Below are 23766 nucleotides of genomic sequence, written 5' to 3' on the forward strand. Positions count from 1 at the left end.
AAGGCCAATTTGGGCTGTGTGGGCTACACTGGCATATGGGCCCACACTAGCAAGCCACATGGACGTGTGAGCTAATTTTTCTGAAAAATTCTCTAAGGTTGCACAGGTCACCCAAGTCAAATGTGGACGTACTGTAGGGTCGGTAAGCATTACTTAGACCTCTATATGTGTAATTTGTCTGACTGATTTCTGTATTGAGTATGTATGCTGATCTGAATGTATGGACTGTTAACTGCATGATAGCATGTCATTTATTGTATGTTACATTGCATTGGGGTGGGCTGATGATATTTGGAGGACGTGTCTGAAAGGCTCTTAAGCCTATTATCTAGCAGCTCAACTGCAAATTATTGAATATGTGTCGCATATCGGTACAGCATGGTGTGTAGGGATGAGTGGGTGTTTTTAACCCACATGGTGTGTAAGGATGGATGGAGATAGTGGGTAGAGGCTAGTGGGTACGATTCTGATTTCTGTTACTGTATACTGGATCTGAGATGGGCCAAAGCCCTAATTTATCTGAGATTGTATCTGATTGGGCTAAGGCCCAAACTGAATCTGTAATAGGCTCAGGCCCAGACTGTATTTGACTGTATTCTGATTTGTACCTGTATGCATGTTTTCTGTGGGGATTACACACTGAGTTTACGAAAACTCACCCTTTTTCTGTTAATCTGTACAGGTAATTCCCAGTCTTAGGTAGATCGGTGCGACGGAGAACTCGACGGTGACCACCACTATTTCGTACTGATTTAATTTAGTTTTCAAATTTACATTATTTTTGGGTATTTGTTGTGAAATTTTGGGACTTTGAACTGATTGGTTTTGAATTTTGGGATTTTTAACTGCTTTACGGTTTTATTATGGCTAGACGGTAAAAACTCGATTTTTGCTAAAGCCAAGGTTTCTCTCAACACGAATGGATTTCCAAAAACAAACGTTTCCAAAGCTTCTGCTAAAAATATACGATCTTAGACATTACAAAGAACATGCATTTTATTCCGGATTAAGTTAAAGGTTTATTAACTGGAATGATTTTAGCTTGACAAACTCGTCTTCAAATTCCATTCCATGTGACATCGTCAGATTCAGCCATAACGTCTAGGCCGAGTTTAGGGTGTTACACCTTGATCTATAGAAATTCCTAAATTATATTAATATCTCTTTCGAGAGTAAGAACAACTGACTCTAGGTTGATTAATTGAAATCTCTTTCTAATTAAAACCCCTATTGTCACATTAACTCAATCTATGGATTCCCTTATTAGATTTGACTCTAATCTGGTAGATTTATGTCATCCTATTTCTAGGATTGCATGCAAATCTACTCAATTATGCCAGATTTACTCTTAAACAATGACTTTTGCTCCATTAAAATAAGCACATCACACTTGAATTAATATCTTGAAAATATTAAAGCAAGAAATAAGCATACATAATTAATAACAAGAATCAAGTATTTATCATGTAATTCAGAAAATCAAATAATAAGAATCATCATAAGTTTCATCTTCCCTAGGTATCTAGGGAATTTAGTACATAATCTGAGATAGAAACATCTCAAAATTAGAATAACAATAAGACATAAGAAACCCAATAAAACTTCGAAGGAAATTTGAATGGAGATCTTCAATATTGAAGGAGATCTGCTTCTGAGTTGATTCCGACGCCGTTCTTCGAGTAATTTCTTCGTTCTACTCTACGTGTCCCCTTTAGTCCTCTTCTAATATGTATTTATAAACTTTAGAATGCTTAGCAAACCTAAAAATTAGGTTTTTCCGTGTAAAAGAGAAGCAGGGTTCGAAATCGACACGGCCTGGCACATGGGCCTGTGGCCAGCCCGTGTGAAAATGCCCAGGCCATGTGTATTCTGGAAATAGCTCTATTCATCCAATTTTAGCCTGTTTTTCACTCATTTCACTTCTCTATGCTTACCTAAGTATAAAAACATAAATTTAAAGGATTAGGAAATTTACATAATAAATCATCCAAAAACATGCCAAGCATGGGATTGAAACATGTTACTTTTATGGTTTATCGAATATCCCCACACTTAAGCGTTTGCTTGTCCTCAAGCAAAATCCTCAACTCACAATTAAAATTAAACTTTCTCAACTCATAATTCTCATTAATAATGTTTTGTCATAGTTCACAAATAATCATACATTGATAATTCAACTAAAAGAGCATTAAAAATTCAAACAATCCAAGTTGAGCATTTTTAAATCATGAAAATATAGGTATTTCCCCTTATCTAAACAATTACCTTTAATTGAAAACCGACAAGAATTGACATCCTCACTAAAGATTTATTAAATCACTCAAAGTGTTTAATGTTCAAAAATAAGCACTCGATAGTCAAACATGAAAAGTCGTTACCATAGGCTTGCATGAAAATCAAATCTCCACCACTATAAAATGAGATGATATACAAATCAAAAGGTCTTCAAGAGGTTGTTATGGGGCTTAGGTTAAAGGTGTGGAGAAAGGTTAAAAAAAAAGGGTTAGAATTGAGATCGAATTGATAAATTACCAAACTAGAAAAATAACAAATGTTGAATTACAAATAATTACATCAATTGAAACTATTCAAGAATAACACAAGCTTCTTCTCAAAATATGAATTTAACTGTTCAAGCTCAATTAATAAAGAACTAAATAACTATATATGTATTTTTTTATTTTTTTAATATATAAATAAGAAGAAATAATTCAACAACTTAATCAAAAGGCTTAATCAGGCAATTAATCAAATCTAATCTCGATAAAAATAGAGTCAATAAAACAGGAAAAATTCTCAATGAACAAAAAAAGAGTTACGGGTTATCATTAATGGCTAAATCAAGAAATGGTGTGTTAGGCTCAAAGGGGTTCACTAAGGGTTAACTATGAAGGAAGGCTTTTTATGGGATAAGTGGGTTAAAACTTAAGTGTTTTTATCATCTCAATATATCAAATCAAAAGTGTGGTCTTGACATGGATAATCGAAGCAAGTTCTAGAATAACAAATCAATATTGACACACTCATAACCAATAATAAAATGAGCAAGAAAAGTGTATGCTCTGAAGGCTCAAAATCTCAAAAAAATTATAGTTTTTCATATCAATCTTGCAAATCTCAAACTTCAAGGTAATACATCAATTCAGAGAAACAACCTAAAATTTTTAATTCTAAAAATAGACTTATCATGCTTGGTTCTCTCATGTCTTAAAATTTAAACAATCAATACACAAATATCTATGAATTTAATCTAAAACATAACACTGATAATCACGAATAGATAAGAATTCATTCTAATAGTAATATGAGAAAATTACTAGAACACAAGACATAATTAAGGGATTTTCTAATAATCATATAAATAACCTCCCCACACTTAAGATATAAATTGTCCTCAATGTACAAATAAAAATAATCATAGTAGAAACAGAATATCATAAGAGAGGGAGAGAATTGAAACTGCCCTGAATATTGGATGAAATCCGCAGAATAGTGAAAAGTGGAATTGTAGACAAATCTTAAATGTAGTGCATGATTCTGAGCAAGCTATTAAGAAAATAAATACAAGTAGTGAAGAAGATTAAGGGATTATACTCGATTAGAAACAACCATAATAAATAAAAAATATAGGTCAAAATATAAAAGCAAAAGAAATCTAAGAAAATAAAAATAAAAATAAAATAAAATAAATGGACTCAATGGTCATCATCATCAGATACATCAGTGTCGTGAGTCGTCGGCCCTGAAGAGGAGATATAGAAATGCTGGCAGATCCTCTGTAATGTCGCGTCAAGACTGTCAAACCTTTGAACGTAGTACTGCTCAAAGCGAGTGAGCCACTCTGAGATGTCCTTTGAAGTAGGAGCAGAAGGAATAGGGTGGTGACTCGAAGTTGGATGCTGTGGTGGGTTCTTGTGACAGAGAGGAATATCATCAGTGAAGTCCTCGGGTTCATTCTGAGCGTCAGAATGAAACAATCGATACTTTAGGGGATCCACTCCACGATACCTCTCGATCATCCTCATATGTATCATGCTCGAGATTCCCTGATAGGACATCTAGTTGACTAGCGTGAATGTAGAGGGCTGCTCCGGTTCATTTAAGAGAATGAAGTGTCGAGTGAGGCGAGTCACGTAAGGACCTAAACAGATGGGGCCTTTCCTGTGGCGGTCAGTTTGATGGCGGAAGGTCAAGGCAATGAAGTATGCTAAGTCAAAGACATGTCTGATGGCCATGCTCCATAGAAAATAAATGTCATGAGTACTAACAACTCCTGTGCTCTCTCTCCTACCGGCAGAATATGAGCTAAAAGTGCATGAAGGTACTGTAAAACTGGAGGGAGAGAAGTCGCCTTCGAGAGACTCGCATCATATGGTGTCTGACTCGTTATAAGATCGGTCCAATAACGTGATGACAAATGATGGATGTGCTAATAAAGTCAAAGAAAGTTTTCGGCGCTCATAAACTCCTTTGTATAGAGTGCCATAACAGCATCGAACTCGGGGACGCTCATCTGGCATACCAAACCACCAAGTCAAAAAGTGATGGTGTCTGGCTCCTCATGAGCCGTCATGACCTGCTGTATAAGAAACATCGCGCTGAACTCTAAAGTAACCTCCATATAGGTGGGCTCGATGATGGAGAAGAATCTATCCCACGGAGCTGTGATGATAAAGGCGCGAACATTATCAGCTTGTCAGACATGCTCCAACATGGCCCAATCAATGCAGCGGCCTAGGCCGAGTGGTCGTACTCAAATGAGCTGATATAAATTCTCCTGAGGCCTGTTGAAAATCGAAGATAAGAGTGACGGGCCTCGGTAGAAACGCTCAAGGAGGAGGTCGCACCATGGGTCTTTTTCTTTTTTGAATCGTGGATGACGGCCTTAGTCTTGCCACGAGTGTTCGTCATGGTGTTTCTGCAATAGATCAGGCAAATGAATGAAATGGACGAACCATCATAATAGATATAAGCTAATAACAAATCAAAATCAAAATGATAAGAAAATAGATATATATGAACCTAAATAAAGTTTATTTACTAAGATTAAATTGATAGCAAGAATGATAATATCAAAACCAAATTGAATAGAAAGCTAAATTGTAAAACAAAAAAGAATAAAACTAAAAAATGGATCGGTGAAAATAAAACTAAAAATAAAAATTAAGTAGAATAATACTAAAATAGAATAAAAAATAAGAAAAATATGAGAAAACAAATAGAGTGAAAATAAAGAAAATAATAATAATAATAATAATAATAAAGAATAAAAAATTAAAGAATTAAAGCAATAAATGTTGAAATAAAATAAAGACAAAGGTAAAAATGGAAACTATTAGAGTGATTGACGGTGAGGGCAATGGTCGGTGGTGGGTCAGGTTGGTTGCGTGGGTGGATAGGCGAACAATGGGTAGTTGCGTCATGGGAAGAGTGCGTGAGAGGAAAAGAGAGAGGCCGAGAGGGGGTTTGGTCGAGGTTGTGGTCGTGGGTGGTTGTATAGTGGTGCGGGGTTGAGGGGATGGCAGTTCAGATGAGGGGAAAAATAGGGAGAAGGGATGGAAAAAAGGTGAGGGTTGTTGGGCTCGTGCAGTCGTGAGGTTGCAAGATGGGAGGGTCCGAGGCAAGCAGATAGGGCGGGTGGGGTAGTTTTGGGATAGAGGGAGAGACGACGAAGTAAAGGTTGTGAGGGTAACCGTATTTTCAAAAAGAAAGTGAACGGTGGTTAGGGTTGGAGAGTGAGGAATAAGACGAAATAAAAAAAATGAAAAGGGGCTATGTTTTAAGGGTGACACAGTCGTGTAAGGGCCCATGTTGGGCCACACGGCCATGTCACATGCCCTTGTGACTTTATTTAAGCCCCTATCAATAAAAATCCTTGCCCAGTCTTCACATGGCCCGTGTAATATATATGTTATATGACTATGATAGTGTTTTGCAAAAGATGTTAATATACAGTGATAGTGCACGGATAATGGGAAAGTAATATGTATTATTTTCGGATATTTTGGCCTTATGATCTTGGAACCATTGGATATAGTTGGCATGCCATATGATTATTAGTACTCACTTATATGCATAGTGGTTTTGGGTGTTGAGGCCCTAGGACATGTTTGGAGAGATAAAGGAATGAGAGCTAAGCTACATTCAACAGGACATGTGAAGGGAAATAAGGAAAGTGTTACCTAAATTTTTCACTTTTGGGACATGCTTAACTCTATGAGTCTATGTAATGTAATAGAGATCCGTATATTTGATGTGTGATGATAGAGCTCACTATATCTTTCATAATTCAAGTGCCATCTTATCATATTTTATGTAATTATGTGGAATATCTTTTTTGCTTGAATAAGTATGTATGCGTTGTGAGAATGAACTATTAGATGATGCATGATTTAATACTATATGATGTTAGACTTAAGAATAAGGTACTTGTGAGTAAATGACTGGTTGTGTTGCATGATGTTATGTTTGTGTTGTGGAAATTCCTTGCATTCACTGAGCTTGTTGAAGCTCACCCACTCATTTTAACATATGCAGATTAGTGACATCACGGTGTGGGAGGTGTGGTTCTGAGGGAATGATCCAAGGAAGACTGGTTATTTATCGTAGGTGCTCTATTATTTATATTCATGTTGGGGAAATAGGCAACATGGTAGAACTATTTAGGGTTATTGATCTATAAACATTTTGATTTGACTTATAAGAATTTCATGTTATTTTTATGTTAGAATTTTTAAACATTGATATTGTAACACCCCAAACCCGGCCTGGAAGTTTGGCTCGAATCTGGCATGTCACATTGAAGTGTTTTTCGAAAACCATGTTTCCATTAAAAACCCTTCTTAATAATTAAAAACTTATACCCTTTTTAAACCTTGTTAGAAAACCTCAGCTGAATAACATTCTTAACAACTTTGTAAAAATCTTGGTAGTTGCGGAAGCTTAATATAGAAACAATTGGGGATACGTGATGTTTTGAACAACAGTAGTTGCTTTGGAAAACCGTGTTCTAATACTAGCAATTATAAGAACAATAAATAAAATTCCAAATTTGAAATCCAGAAAATTACAACTGCTTTACTACAACCCACATAAAAACATTTAAAAGTAATAATCAAAACTGTAACATAAACAGTGTGTGTGGCTTCCTCCGAGCCCCTCGCAGCTCCGATCCATCTAAGGCTGGAAATTACCTAAAAGGTTAATAAACGGAGTGAGTTTACAAAAACTCAATGTGAAATCCCCTACTATAAAAAGGAACAGTCAGTCATATAAAAGAATTAAAAGTATGGCCCCAGCTTTACTTACAGTTTCAGTATCAATTGGGCCTTAGCCCACTATAACAAACAGTACCAGATGGGCCTTAGCCCATTACAGAATAAGAAACATTATCGAACTAGAATCAAAATGAGAATCGAATCGAATCATGTGATGAATCGAATCGAATCGAATCAAAATTAGGTGATGTAATTAGAATCGAATCATGATCGATAATAGAATCAAAATCAGAATGTGAATGCAATCCCAACCCAATCCAGCCGTATACACCCCGTACTAACCTTACACCATGTGGGGAGATACTCGACCCACTCAACCGCTACACACCACAGAAATTGCAGCAAGGCTGCCAGATATTGTGACGAAGTCACCAGATACAGATATTGTGGCGGAGCCACCAGAACAGATGTATATATATATGGCGAAGCCACCAGATTGCAGCGAGGTTGCGAGATATTGTGACGAAGTCACCAGAACAGATATATGTGGCGAGGCTACCAGATTGCAGCGAGGCTACCAAAACGCTTCCTCCATCAATATAACCCGTATCCCATGCAACAGATATACATGTCATGGCATACAACATACAGAATCAGAATATCATGCCCATATTTGAATCAAACGGTCGCAGTCAAGTCATTCATATCACCAACATATATTCACAATCAAATCCGTCAACCACACAGTCCAAGTCAGTCACTTGCCCACAAGGGCAAAATAATCATTTAACACCCTAGGGGTAAAATGGTAATTTTATAAATCGAGGGTAAAACGGTAATTCTATAAATCGAGGGTAAAATTGTAATTTTTTAAATCGAGGGTAAAACAGTAATTCTGTAAATCGAGGATAAAATAATAATTTTGTAAATCGAGGGTAAAACAGTAATTCTGTAAATAGAGGGTAAAACGGTAATTTTATAAATCGAGGGTAAAATAGTAATTCTATAAATCGAGGGTAAAACGGTAATTTTGTAAATCGAGGGTAAAATGGTAATTTTGTAAATCGAGGGTAAAACAGTAATTCTGTAAATCGAGGATAAAATAGTAATTTTGTAGATTGAGGGTAAAACAGTAATTTTATAAATCGAGGGTAAAACGATAATTTTTTAAATCGAGGGTAAAACGGTAATTTTGTAAATCGAGGGTAAAACAGTAATTCTGTAAATCGAGGGTAAAATAGTAATTTTGTAATTCGAGGGTAAAACGGTAATTCTGTAAATCAAGGGTAAAACTGTAATTTTTTAAATCGAGGGTAAAACAGTAATTCTGTAAATCGAGGGTAAAACGATAATTTTGTAAATCGATGGTAAAACAGTAATTCTGTAAATTGAGGGTACTTTGGTAATTTTACAAGTCGAGGGTATTTTAGTAATTTGGTAAACTAAAGTATTTTAAACAGGGATAACAATACGAATGGGCCTAAAGCCTATTCTCGGCCCAAATGGGCCCACACGCTCGTGTGGCCCTTTTAGCCCAAATCTAGCCACAGATATGAGATTCACCTAGCCTAGTCCAATATCTACTACACATTCAAACAACTTATCCAATTGGGCCCGTAGGCCCATTGGGCCCACATGGCCCGAAGTAGCAATCCTACAGCTAGAGTAGTGAGAAATACACACCTGATAGGAGACTGGAGTTAATCCACGCTCCGAGCACTTTTAGCCGACGCCCAACCCAAACGAGCATGCCATGAAGCAAAAGGGATCAGCCAAGAAAGGTACCTTTACTCTCCTAATGGTTCTCTCTATTTAAAGCCAGCTTTGCATCCATTCTTATGTTAGCTTCCCGATGTGGGATCCCTCCAACATTAGAGTTTAAATTCAACACCAATCTTGCCGCCCTCTGTTAGCAAAATAAATGCTCTTTGATTGCCATGAGTTTCGAACCCTGGACCTCCTTGCCAACTCTATGCCACCACCTTGCCACTTCACCACAGGCTCTTTTTGTGTCACAATTTCTCTAACAATATTCTTAAGGCCTACCTACTACACCCAGGGTTTGATTCACCTTAAACCAAAATTTTTGCTAGAGTCCAGATTTGAACCCAGGACTTCTCCAACACTTCTCAGCTCACTTAACCACTAAAACAAGCCTTCATTAACGAAATTTACATGCACAACAAAATATTATAAGCTGGCTTCAGCCGCTCCCATGCTCAAGGCCCAAAACTTTTAGGCCCAAATTCAGGGTGTTACAGATGTTGGCATAACAATTCTTGTTTGGATGATTAGACACTTTGGACTAATAAATTTAGCCATAGCATGATGAAATAAACAAAGTACTTGATGCATGTTGCTTAGGATCTATTCGAAATGAATTATTTGCTCTATGCTGCATTTTTAGCTTCAGTAGCAAAGGTATCGATAGTTGGCTTTGAAAATTGATACCTCTGTGAATTAAAACGTACAGGAAAATAAAATAGGGATTTGGTATCGATACCTTATCTTGAGTATCGATACTCAGGACTAAAGTATCGATAACTTATAGCAAGTACTGATAATTTTTATAATTAGGATTTTTTGGGCTGGAAAACAGTAAGCTACTTTGGTATCGTTTTTCCAAGTGGTATCAATACCACTCAAAGAAAATATCGATACCCTAAATGTCAGTATGGATACCTACAAGCAGTTTTATGAAAGTTTGCTAAATAGCCCTTATGCATGATCCTAACTATATGTAAGACTGATTAATGAATGATTTGTATGTAACAATGTTAATTAACTAATTGGATGACTTAAAACTCATATGGGTTAACAAAAGAAGATCAGTTTGCTTATATCTAATTTCTTAAATTGATGTACATGAGACGAGACGATGGTGTGGCATCCTGTATTTGGGCTTGGCGACTAGGCCGGGTATAAGGTGTTATATTAACTTATATGAAGATTTAACAAATAGCACTCAAATTTTTGAGGCGTTACATTTACATCTAGTACTCACCACAAAGGCTTTCTTATCCAGAGTTGTGCCACAAAAGCTTTCATTTCCAGAGTTTTGCCACAAAGGTTGTCCTTTAACAAGTTCGCCACAAAGGCTTTCCTTCTCTAGGTGATTTTGGCAATAGGGATTTTCCTAGATTCACACTTAGTGAGGTTTTCCCCTCATTGTCTTGGGACACACAGAGAACCACATCAGGTAATAACCTTCTTTAATTTTCCCATATGATGCCATAACCTATTAGTTGCAATCTTACATGATATGGTCTTTTTTCCATATGATTTCATAACCCATCAGTTACGGTCTTACACAATATGGTATTCTTTCCATATGATGTTGTAACCCACCAGTTATGGTCTTCCACGATATGGTCTTCAGCGTCATGGCCATGGACTTGTCTTTTGAGAGATTCGTGTTTTTGGTCCCGATAGACCCCTTTGACAACTCCGAAGATAAACACAGACTCATCATGCATCGACTTAACATACAATAACTTGCTCATGATAGACGTATTCATGCTTTAGGATTCATATGCACACTATAATCATTCAGACTCATGCCCCGTACTTAGACCATCAAACTTCATACATTTCATACATGCATGATCATAAACCTTTCATGTCGTATCAAAGTTATTGCATCATGCTTTGCTAGTTTCATTTTTCACTATTTGGTCACTTAGCATAGAAGTTCCTAGAACATACATACTACATGCAAGATTCAGCTTAGGGACTCACCTGGCAATCTCAAAGGCAATTTAAACTTCAGATCTAGCCTCTCCTTGTGAAATCAATAGTTTAGGCTCCAGATCCATCATTTAGTCAGATGCTACAACCTCTTCTGCCTTGATAAACAGAGACACTTTGTTAAAACCCACTCGAGTAACCTTTATTATCACTTTAAACCCAAATGTATCACTGAGCCCTATTTCTCCAATCATTCCTACAGATTTATGTTCCCTTGTCAATAAGTGTCATAAAACGTACCCTGATGGGAGGGAAAATCGCTAACAAAAATGGGGGTTTCAAACTCATCTTAGAGAAATATCTCCATCTACTTTTAGCCCTAGTTCTTAAGAAGGAATATAACTCACTTTTAGCTTAACATGAGTGCCCCTTTAACTTAACTCAAGTTCTTATGGGAACTTGGTAAACGTCACATCAATGTTGAGTTGTCTTATCCAAAATCTATCATTTCTATGAAACTCATCTGATTACTCATTTAGCCTTTAACCCTTCTAGATCATGCTTGATCAATTCTGAACTAGCTTACCTCGCAAATTAACTGGTACAGGACCACATTAGTTATAAGGTGTACTATGCCACTAGTGTGGACTCATATCCTAAAAATAGTTTTGTATAGCCATAAGCCTTATTTCACTACTCATAGTTATCTGACATGGAATCCCTATTCACTTATTTCCTTTCACAGTCCGCCCACTCTATACGCCGAAAAGTGTATCTAGGCAAGTACTACTCCGCCAATCATACCTTTTTATGATTGTGCACCAAATCCATATATTTGTACTTTCATACCATTATTCCTTGCTTTATCTTACCATGTTCTTTTCATGATTTACCTCCTTTTTTCCATCTCTAATACCTGGTTCTCATTTCTTCATTTTGTCCCTTTTATGAGTTTCCCCTAACTATTCCTATTATAGACGGCCTTACAGACAGAATATATTTGGTTTGCCATATACACTTCCTATGAAGTTTTCCTTTAGAATCTGCTAAGCTAGAGCATATAGGTGTTTTCGAATTTCTTATGCTTAGCCAAATCCTTATGTCTTACTCGCCCAATTCTTACTCTTTGTGCATCGCTTCTAATAACATCATTCGATCATTGGGACTTCGTCGGGTGAGATGTTACAACTATCTAGCGGGTACTATTCTTAGCATATTCCTTCACATACTTCAATGATTTCCAGAATACATGTTACCTTATATATTCAAATCAGCCAATACAATCTGACTAAATGGAAGAATCTAACAGTTTAATTTTCATAATAGAAATTCCATACATAATTCAATAGTTCTCATATATGAAGGACTCTTACACCACCAACATTCTAGATGTCCCAATTTCTCTGTCATTGCAAATCACTAAGGCGGATTCATCAAGTAGTTACTTTGTTTAGTATTCTATCGAAAAATGCCTCACAATCATTCTCAGATCTCACACAAGGCAGACTAGCATCTCTCCACTTGACTATTAAAGAATTCTCTCTACGAATTTCTAAGGTAATACGCCACAAAGGCTTCTGGAGAAAGTTAGCCTCAAAGGCTTTCTAGAGGATTTACCACCAAGGCTTTTCAAAGAGTTTCGTGTTTACCATCCCAGTGAACCATCTCAATGGATGCCATGGGTCTTTTACTACATAGTCTTATACCTTCATACCCTCTTGGCGTATTATCATATGATGTCATGACTATGGACTTTCCACATATTTATTTTGTGATCTGCTAGTCCGATTAGCATTATAGTTGCCCAATTGGAGGCTATACAATAAATCTCTTTCTCACCTTTTTATATAACTCGAAATTGTCAAGGACTGAACCTATATATCAAGAAAGTATAAAACAAAAACCATACATACACCAGTAGCAACACCATATAGTACATAACGTCGTACCATGTTACACATTATTTACCTCACTTACGTATTTGTAGATATCTCTTAGAGATATGTATTTGCATGATTACATGACATGCAAGAGTCAGGTTTAGAGACTCACCAGAGACCTACCTTTACCTCAGTCTAAAATTTCTGCTTCGATAGTCCTTCTTGATCTAGCAGCAGCAACTGCTTAAACAATCATAAGATTTCTATTAGAATCATCATTACAGACATTTTACTAATATTTCATCTATAAGTAACCTCCATGTAGGGCCTTCTTGTAACACTCTTCCCTTCTATAATCAAATGTACAAAGTTGTAGGACTTACTAGAAGGCTGAAACATCTATCTTAGTTTGACTTAATTGAAGAGGATGTTGAGGTTAGAAAGAAGAACCTGAACATTAAGTCAATAGCCCCCAAAATAATTCAAAATGTACACTTCCTATAAATATATTCTCAGTCCCTTGATTTCCTTACCAATTCCAGGGTAGGTGAAAGAAATTCCGGCGAAGATTATCCCTATTGTTGACTAGTCACGATAAGGTCCAATCAATCTAATTTACTCCTATTGAGAAATAGCCACCCATGCTACATATAAAGATGTATTTAGTTGTCTTGTTTTAGTGTACAAGTAATCTCTCATTCATTTTGTTACTCTACTCTTTGCTCTAATCTCTAGTCTTTACCTTCTGTTCTTGTAAAATCCCAACAACTCCCAACTAACCCGATATAGGATTCAATTTGAAAAACACTCATACAAATCGGACGTACTATGTCTTGGAAAAGACTATCGTTTAGCGTGGTCTTACAGACAATCAAGTCTCCTACAGTTTGCTCATACATCTAACAGTCTCTTAGTGTTCAAACAAACCCTGGGGCGTACCCTCTTCATAGGCACGCACTTTTTTGGGCGTAATTTTTCTTCTTTTGAAAACATCTTACAATTAATCCCTTAGGTACCGCCAATAGGCAAATGCTTTAACGTTAGTATGCACTAATATTCTAACTTGCCAACTAACCAGCCGAGTGGCTGATTAAGCTGTCATGGTGCACCCAAAATAGAATTAACATACATTATCTCACCCTTACTTGGATTCATAAATCCTGGGGTGTGACAAATTTATTTAAAGAAAGAATTTGAGATGAAATATCTTGGAAAAACAATTTTTTTTTTGGCCTGCAGATCGAGCATTTAAAATATGGAATTCATGTCCATCAGTGAACTTATACAAAAAAATATCAATTTCGTCCTTACGAGAATGATGAAAAGTTTATTGATCCTAAAGTACCATATCTAAGTGTCATAGGGGCATTAATGTATCTTACAAATAAAATAAGACCTGATATAGCTTTCACTTTAAACTTGTTAGCAAGATTTAGTTCTTCTCAAACACGTAGAGTTTGGAATGAAATTAAACATGTATTCGGATACCTTAGAAGGACCATTGATATGAGATTATTTTAATGATTCAAAATCCCTATTGGTCGACTATGCTGATGCTGGATATTTATCGGATCCACATAAAGGTCGATCTCAATTGAGATATTTATTTACATGTGGAGGCACTATCATATCATGCGTTCAATAAAGCATACATTAATTGTCGCCTCTTCAAATCATATAGAAATAATTGCAATGCATAAGACAAACCGAGAATGTGTTTGGCTAAGGTTATTGACCTAACATATCCAGAAGATATGTAATTTGCCTTGACAAGAAAAGAAGTCAACTATCTTATACGAATATAATATATGTATAGCTCAATTGAAGAGTGGTTACATCAAAGGCATTGCCAACCACAACGTTTGTAAGACTAGCATACAAGATTGAATGCACCGACTCAAAGATGTAATATGATGTTGCCACTAGTAGGGGTCTAAAACATGCTGTACTTTTTTCCTTTAACCAAAGTTTTCTCCCACCGGGTTTTCCGGGTAAAGGTTTTTAACGAGGCAGCTTGTAATAAGAGATTGTGTATTTTTTTTTTCCTTTATTAGATTTTAAACTCAGGGTTTTTCCTAATAAGGTTTTAACGAGGCACATTTTTCATTTTATGGACATCCAAGGGGGAGTGTTATGAATATTTATTATTAAGTGGGATGTCCATCAGGATTAAGATAATTTTGATATACATTAGAAATCTAATATTTATTAGAAGTGAAGTTTTATGTTATTTATAGTTCTTATATCTATAAACTTTGGAAAGGTATTGTAAAATCCTGATGAATCAATAAAATATATTCTCTTTTGCTCATATTTATTTTTTGTTTTTACTCTCTTTATTTTACAACGTTATTATTATTGTTGTTATTATTATTGTTGTCATTATTATTACCTTTCTAGGTCTGCAACTTCCTTATCTCATTTCTTTTAGGTTGATAGATTCTCATCCCATTAGGCATACCCAACACGATTTGTCACATTCTTGCTGTTAGCGAATTTTTTTATTTAGTTGCTTTGCTTGGACACCATCTTAATTTTGGGTCCCATTTGCATCGTCATTACTATTATTATTGTTTGTAAACCCACTCTCCGAAACGGATGACGGATGCATAGTGCTTGTTTCGTTTTATCTTTCTGCCCCTGTTTTATAATTGAGAAATGAACTGCTACTTTTATATATTTAAGTCAACAAGTGTCTATACATACGGGCAGTTGTATGAAAACAGTACAACATCATATGTTATCTGCTCTGCTCCTATCATTAAGGTGTAAATCTCTAAAGACTAAGTACAAATTGAATTTGCAGAAACAAAAGGTAGGGTGTTTCTAGATCCTCTACTTATTCATGCAATACCTTCTTTGGCTCTTCTGGGAAGTCGAATGCAGTTTTCTTTTCTTGTTTCTTCGGGGTGATTTTTGCCAGATGTCGCTTCACAGAATTCTGGTTTATTTCAAAGACAAAAGCCATGTCCCTGATCTGCAAGAAAAAGGAAAATGTCAATTAGTGACAGAGCATATAACATTACACGATCTCTAGAATTCGACAGTGCAAAAAAGATGGATGAGTGAACAGATAGCAAGCCTACCTCAATCAAACTGCTTGAAGCAAGACCCATCAGCTGTCCGGTAGAAACTTCCTTCCCATTTAAGAATATCGAACTCTTGCCCAGATTCTTCAAAGAGAAGGAACCATCTCCCTCCATTTTTATAATTGCCTAGCAGAAATGAGGAGAGTAATTATTCCCATGTACATCTGCAAGCAGTATAGGAGCAAAGGAATCTAAAAAGGATATCTGACAAGCTAAGCAGGTACAATCAATAACATACAGTTCAATTTCACAAGTGCATATAGCACAAACGTAGGAATATAATAAAAACTGGATGAACAAGCTCAGAAAGCTAATAACAGTGACCAAAACCAGTATTTCTAAACTGATTAATGAAGCTTCCTAAAAGTATGGTTCTTTATATCTTAATTAAGGATTTAATTCACATAGAAGGGCAGAAGCACCACTAAATACCATCCATTCTTAAATAAAAAGAGTGCCTGTAGTTCTAGTGGTCTTCCACTTCAGTAGTAATAGTAAATTGCTAATGAGTTTATTGCTCTCATTCCTCCCTCTCTCCAAGTATTCTGGTCAGCAAAGTGATAGACCTCATCAACACATAGAACCTACCTTGAAATGATAACCGCATCCATGGCATAAGGCAACTGATGCTAATATATTCATGGATAATTTATAAGAGGCGAAGTATGTACAACTAACAATTCAACATCTAAATTAAGTGTCGACGAAGCCTCTGGCAAGGTGGTCAGATACCTCCCCCATGAGGGGCAGGGATATGCAGACTCAAGGTTCAAGTCCCCCCCATCCTCCTCTATACACTGTCCATAAGTCACAAAAAAATGCAAGTAACCATGTCAAGGAAATCAAAATATCACCTGTCGTCTAGATATTTTGTTAGCCCGCCCTTCTCTTCCTAAGTCAATATCAACATCAACATCCATGGTTGCCCTGCCAAGTACAACCTGCAAAGCATGGAGAACTTGCACTAGTAACATGTTCATCTTTTGTGTCACAAGTCAAGAAATCAGTTGCCCAACCAGGCAATTTGAAATTGGTACATACAAAAGCTCACATCTAATTTTAATACAGTGAAAACTTTCTGCACCTTCATGCATTGAAATATATAAAGAAGAACACACGCATAACCACCACTTATCTAACCAAAAAACTTGAATAACAAAAACAAGAGGAAAAACAAAGAGTTTGTAAAAGGACTTGAGAAAACAGAAGTCCATTAAGTACATTTCCCGACCATATCAAGAAATTTTCTCCAATAATGGATGGGAGCAGGTTGATTGTTAGCGTAATGCAATATAATTCAAGCATGGATAAATTGAGTACCTCAGTTTCTTTAATGTAATGTTTCATATGACGGCCATATAAAACAGCAAGTACCCCTCGAGATGCAGTAGCTCTTTGCATAGCAGACCGAGCACACTGTTCCAACCTAATGAGTGTCTTCCTTGAATGCTCATCTTGATATCTTGAGACTAGAAATTTCAAGAACACAAATCAACATGTGCAAACACTCAAAAAGTCAACAGTCCATGGATTCCACACTGCTTGTGGTTCAACCAGGACTAAACCATTGGTAGTGCAAATTGAACTTCATACCTTCGCTCCTAATGAAAGAATCAGATTCATCTGGACATAAATCCATCTCAAGTATCTGAAGTGAACATCAAATAATTGTTCTTTAAACACCCAGATATAATAAATACCACTGACAACTAAAAATAAAAAAGTCCTCATAATGAACACAATTCCCAAGATTTACCATCGCTTCAAGATCAGAAAAGCTAGGAACATCATCATCACTTTCGTATTCTATCTGATCAAATGTTGTCTTGTTTGCTTCAGGTTCCAAAACACTATCTATAATGGAACTTGCTTCTGCATAAGTAGAAATATTTTTGGTATTGCATTCATCTGACGGCTCTTCCTTTGTTGCACCATTTGCAGCAGAATTGGGAAATGCGTGGGTGGTTTTGAACCTATATGGGTCAACCAGGGAATTCTGAGCCTGTCTGGAAATCACATGACATTGACCATCATGGAACTCAGATTTGGCAGCTTGACTAGATTCCGACAAAACAACCAGTCCTACCATCTTGGGAGCAGTAAAACATTGAGCAAGATTATCTTCTGTCTGCATCAAGCTCAGTTCTTCTTTACTATCATTTTGATTTGCAAAGGATGAGGCCTGGTCACTGCCCACTTTATGACACTCTTGTGGAGCAAAAGCTTTAGCTAAGAGAACATCATCGTTGCATGGGATTTCAGGATCCTCACTGTTCAACATGCAGCAACCTTCATCATTAAGTTCGGGAGAATGAGGATTTGACACCGATGCAGATGAAGGCACATTGATTTCCGGATGCCCAGAATATAACTGTTCAGTGTGCCCAGAATGTGACTGTTGGTCTGGAACTTCATCCAACTTTGAAGAATAAGTTGCAGCTTCCAAAGTACCAGGACACACATCTGAAACTAATGTCTCATGTTCTTTAGTCTTTGATGTATCATCTTCATGAACATCATTAGGAGAATTTAGCAAAAGTGAATTCACACTCTCATAGCAAGATTTATCAATAGCATCACCATCAAAGTTTAATAAAGCATCTGTTTCAGCTAAATCACCACCTGAGATAACAACTGAATTATTAATTTCATAGCCATCTTTTAACATCATATCTGAAGGAACAATAGCATATTCAGATGCACACATTTTCTTACCATCCACATCTTCAGGATGCACAATTTCACCTTCTACGTCCTGGCCTTTATCTAGAGGGCCATCATTTACTGGCATTACAGCTGCTGGAACATCTTCCATTGTTTTCCACAGCGGCATATCTGGTTGTGGCGATGAACATCCCACTGAGAAAGGCTTGATTTCCTCAACACCAGATGGATGCCCAAATTTAACTGAAGCCTCAAAAATGACATGAGGAGACCCGCTAGACACATTATTCTGTTCAAGGTTCTCAACTTTTTCACTAAAGCAATCCTCCTTCAAAGTTACTTTCAGGTCATTGTCTTGTGATCGTTTATCTACACAACCTATCCCTAAATCACAGAATCCAAATTGGTTTTGAACACAATCTTCTCGAGGTTCTACGAGCTCATCATAGCCACCTCTATTTTGCATGCAATCATTCCCATTTGGTGATCCAAGAAAACTAACACCACTCGAGTTCGTCACATGGTAATTACAGGCCCTCTTCCTCATAGCATAATACGATCTTCTAACGCTTTCGAATTTTCTTTTAGCACCTCCAATTTCAACAGAGTTATCACATTTACTTGATTTAGAAGATAAATTAGAAGCAGATAATTCAACCTCAATCATACGAGCCGCCGCTTGATCGGAAATAACAGGATCATAAAGCAAAGCACGCCATCGATCTTGTAATTCTTTAACAGTAAACTTCCGTGAAAATCGAACCGCACCTTTTGCTAGTGCTTCCAATGAAGCACCGGACTGTAATTACCAAAATTTAAATTAATCATCAATTTCCACTAACCTCAGGGGTTTTATCTTTTCTCGTTTTAGACTTTTAGGTCAAGAAATGCAAAAGATTCGTTTAGAGAGTGTAAAATAGGAAATTACATTATGAGGAAAATTAGTAAAAGGAAGAAGAAAAGAGGTTACCTCAATGGCGTTCTTTAATAAGAGATCGTCTTCAGGGATCCAAGAGGAAGAAGAAGAAACTGAAGCAGGCAGAGCTGACATGGAATTTGAATATATATATATATATATAACGAAATGCAGTGGTTGGATTTACAAAAATGAAAAATGAAAATAGAAATTTTCAAAAAAAAAGGAAAATAATAAAGATTTAACGGTTAACGGTTCATTTTTTTTGTTTGGATTGTTGAATTTAGGGATCCGCCATGGAAATGAGGTTTGATTTTTTGTGCGTGTTTGGAGAGGGAGGTCTCTAAAGCTCCTTTCAGTAGTCTTTCGTCAGTCTGAGAAACGGACGGATCAGAAACGAAAGCTTTCGCAAACGCGACGTCCCTGGGGGAAGGGTCTCACGCGCTTGTGAAATTACTATCATACCAATCTTGCTTTTAAGCCCATCTAACCTTTCATTTGGATCCAGATTTTAAAACCCAATCTGGATCTTGAACAAAAAAGGTTTCAAGTCCAGGCCCGGCCTGGTTTAAAACATTAAACGATGTCACCTCTAGCTTCTCTTCATTTTATTAAAATACTTTTAAATATAATAATTCAATTTAAACCCCTAAACCCTAAAATTAATAATTTAGTGTAACATCATAACACACCAAAATAATAACTAACTTTAGGCTTTCAAAATCTTGACTACTCAACACAAATTTTTTTTTTGATTTCATCCCTAAATACCTGTTAGAAAATAATTGTGTTCCTTCTGAAAGAATTTGTAAATAAGATGTTACTATATAAATCATGGTGGATGTATATAGTCCTTAAATCCAGAACTATCAACAAAAGATTTGCATTTACTGCACTCCAGAACAATAAACCACATTAAAACCTTTGAAAATATAATTAGTTATACTTGAAACAAATTGCATTCTGTTCCCAGGTTTCTAGTGCGACGCAGGTGTGCATTTACTGCAAGATTTGTTTAGTTTTAAAACAGCATTTCCAAGCATTAACCTTTTAAAAAATATATAAATTGGCTAGCATTGGCCCTCTTTATCTGATTTCTTGGTGAATGACTTGGATGTGACATGGTATGAACATTGGATCTTTTGCTTTATGATTGAATCATTATATTATATTAATGAATATTTTCTTTTTGATCAGAGGGGTTTTAAGATGGAGGCATATATCCAATAAGCTTAGTTGTAGATGGACCCGAAGAAATTTTGGACCCATTTTTTTGAGTTTAGATATGTTGGAAGATGAAGGAGCAAAGACAGAAGCATGGGGTGGAGATAAAAGGTGTTTAGACTTTTGGTCCAGAGAAGAAGCAACATAATGCTATTTAAAATGTCTGTCGTTTCAAAGACCCGGATGCAGATTTAGGTGGCACTCTTTTTTAAGCTTTAAAGTTGTCTTAAGAGACAAAATAAATAAATATAAATTGGGGACCCTAAACCACAAATGTTCCTATAAATCCACTTTGTTGCAGTAATTAAGTTTCAGAAAGGTCCTAAAAGACCTGAAACTTAACCCTTTCATTGCAGACATAAGATCCACCATGAATTCTTTCACAGGCTCAACAGCGTTTAGCTGAGATACTAACAGAAATTCAGCAAAAGCCTGTTTTGGGACCACATTAATTTATGCCCACAACTCGAAATTAAACTTAATATTATTGCTGCAGATGCCCACTGGTCAGTGGCCACAACGTACGCAGCAGATATCGACATATCCACCCCCCCCCCACGCACCCTCACCATCTCTTAATGCCAGAATAGAATCCCAGTAGCCTTAAATGAGTTTTTTGGCCATTCTCTGGGTTTTGCATTTCAACCAAAAATCCTTTTTATTTGCGTAATCTTTGATTTCTTTTTCTTTCAGATAACTCCAAACTGCAAACTGCCAAAGCTTTTTCACTTATCTTTACTTCTTTTGCTTTATTATTTTATCCATACCAGGAGATTGGCGTAGGATAATAATTAAGATTTATAATAGAAAATGAAAGTGGGGGATCCTGGTGGCAATTGCAGTACATAGTCCGATGGATAAAATATGAGCATAAATAAATAAAACTGGGGAGAATTTAGTGATTCCCCCTTCCCATTTTAAGTGATAGTTATAAATTCCGGGGAACAAAATGAAAGTTGATGGAGAATCCACCTGAGTTTCATGCAAAAGTGGCAGTCATCACATGACAAATCCGACAAAAAGTGAAGGTTTTTAGGAGCATTGAGTAATGGGGAAACAGTCTCAAATGCTCGACAACTCAACAGCTAAAATAACATTATAATTTTACATCCCATCACCCAAACTGCCATCCGTGTTAAAAAGAATAAAAACATACCTCAGTCAGGCAATGGGAAAAAGAGAGGATTTTCAGTAACTAAATTTTGTTTAAGGCTTCAATTCTTTTAAATGTCTTTTCTGGGGGGGAAAAAATAGATGTGATGGAACACTGTGTTTGCTTACAGTGGACGCTTGGGGGAAAAAAATACCCCTTCGAATTAACACACAAAGATGAGATCAGAGGATGATATAACCATTATTGAATAATCGAAAATCTTAGTTTATCAGTCTTTCAGTACCCAACATGTCGAGTAAATTTTACTATATTAGGGAAAACCGTACCAAGAATATTCTTAAGTTTCCTGGGTGCAATTCAAGGAATGTTGGCTGGGCAGATGAAACTAATTGCAGGAAAACAAACAGGTAAAAAAAAAAAAAAAAAACCCTTCATGGCTAGATCACAGCATAGACCCAAGGATTTAATGAAGCATGAACTGAACCTGATGATATTATAATAGGAAATCAATTATTGCACCAAATAAATAATAAAAACAAAAGGAAGATCCAAGGTTTTCCATGTGGTTGTTCCGGTTGAAACTCAAAAACATGCCCAGAATAGCCACTTCAACCCTAAACAAGAACCATTTTATATTCTCCAAAAGAAAAAAAAAACCGACTCGATTTCAATAGGTCCATTAGCGTTTATCTTTTGTTCTTAAAACCAGACACAGATACGACATATGATTGAACTTTTTCTTGATAATAATAATTAATAATGTTGTAACCCTCCGGTTCTGTCGTCGTCATATACAGCCTATTAAATTTCAAACCCTTCACGTCCCAAACATACTAAACAAATGACTCCAGTGGGTCACTCAAAAGCTAATTATTGGGTTTGCATGCTCCCAGCAAATTCCTGTTAACCATTACTCTACAAGTAGCTTGAACATTCATGTCTAAACAAACAAAGTGCATATATACTGGGAAACACTAAGAACTTAAATTGATTTTTTTTAAAATATTAAATTATAAGATTGATGTTATCAATAACACTCTTAATGTCACAATGCAAAGAAGTCATGGAAATGAAACTGCTCAGAAAACAAGAAAACAAAACACTTGCTATATATATTGAATTACATGCATGTTTCAAGCTCCTTTCAATTTTTATTTCTAAAAAAATTACTTTAATCCATTTTAATACACTCTGCAAAGAAAGACCCATTTATAGATAGTTTGTTTCTGAAAACAATTTAAGCTCAGTTATTTTATCAATGTCAAGTGAAGCTAAATTTCCATGAGGAGAAGGCAGGTTTTTGACATCCATATTTAATTAAATGACATGAAGATTACTTGCAAATGCAACTGACTTAATACTTAGTTTCTATGCTTAATTTACTGATCAGTTAGATTGTTTAATGTTTCATATATCAAGTGAGATCCCTTTTACATATAGCGAACAAGATGCTTCACCCATTTAACCATATTTGGTATTATAAGAAAACAAGAAACCATTGCTTTTTAGTATTTTCTATGTCCGGTTTATCTTCAAGGTTCTGTCTCTTCCAACAATGTTGTCTCTTTAAAACTTGTGTTTTTTTTAATGCAATGTGCCATACACCAACACCTATTGATTAACATGTTTTTAAGCAAAATTAAGTTAAAACTATTATTTTCTGAGATCCCTATACTAAGCAACAAGGACCCGACTAAATCCCAAATGGAGCCAGGTCAAACCACATTTTGAGGGAAACAAAACTCAAATTTAAAGGGCATAAAACTCTTCCCCCAGGAAACTTAAAAACATGTTAGCTATGGCCTTATAGTTCAATCCAAATTAAGCTAGAATGTGATAAAGTGGTTTTCTGACAGACCATGAGTAATTAGCCATGAAACAAAGAGACATAGTACACAGCAGCAGCAATTGAGTGCTTGAAGTAATTGAAACATGTTATATAACCGTGTCTTAAAAGCATGTAATGACAAAAAAG

General features: G+C 36.1%; 1 protein-coding gene and 1 long non-coding RNA gene across 4 annotated transcripts; both read right to left on the reverse strand.

Moving 5' to 3' along the window:
• Positions 1 to 6913: 6913 nt before the first annotated feature.
• Positions 6914 to 9009, reverse strand: LOC128283720 (uncharacterized). Its single transcript, XR_008274130.1, has 2 exons — positions 8901 to 9009; positions 6914 to 7193 (listed from the first exon to the last, which is right to left on the reverse strand). It is a non-coding gene; the product is annotated as an uncharacterized LOC128283720 (long non-coding RNA).
• Positions 9010 to 15427: 6418 nt separating this feature from the next.
• LOC108474052 (uncharacterized) lies at positions 15428 to 19931 on the reverse strand. Of its 3 annotated transcripts, XM_017775938.2 has the most exons (8): positions 19508 to 19927; positions 18589 to 19336; positions 17630 to 18495; positions 17467 to 17521; positions 17194 to 17342; positions 16728 to 16814; positions 15871 to 15999; positions 15428 to 15761 (listed from the first exon to the last, which is right to left on the reverse strand). In XM_017775938.2, exons 1-8 carry the CDS (start codon positions 19586 to 19588, stop codon positions 15624 to 15626), a joined length of 2253 nt encoding a protein of 750 aa, XP_017631427.1. In that variant the 5' UTR covers positions 19589 to 19927; the 3' UTR covers positions 15428 to 15623. The 3 variants fall into 3 exon arrangements, 2 of the variants coding, with proteins under 2 accessions (XP_017631427.1, XP_017631426.1); XM_017775937.2 differs by having other exon boundaries at positions 17630 to 19336; XR_008274601.1 differs by having other exon boundaries at positions 15741 to 15761; positions 15871 to 16037; positions 17630 to 19336; positions 19508 to 19931.
• Positions 19932 to 23766: the final 3835 nt, after the last annotated feature.

This window comes from Gossypium arboreum, chromosome 11 (genome assembly GCF_025698485.1).
Source record: "Gossypium arboreum isolate Shixiya-1 chromosome 11, ASM2569848v2, whole genome shotgun sequence".
In the NCBI taxonomy this organism is placed as follows: Eukaryota; Viridiplantae; Streptophyta; class Magnoliopsida; order Malvales; family Malvaceae; genus Gossypium; species Gossypium arboreum.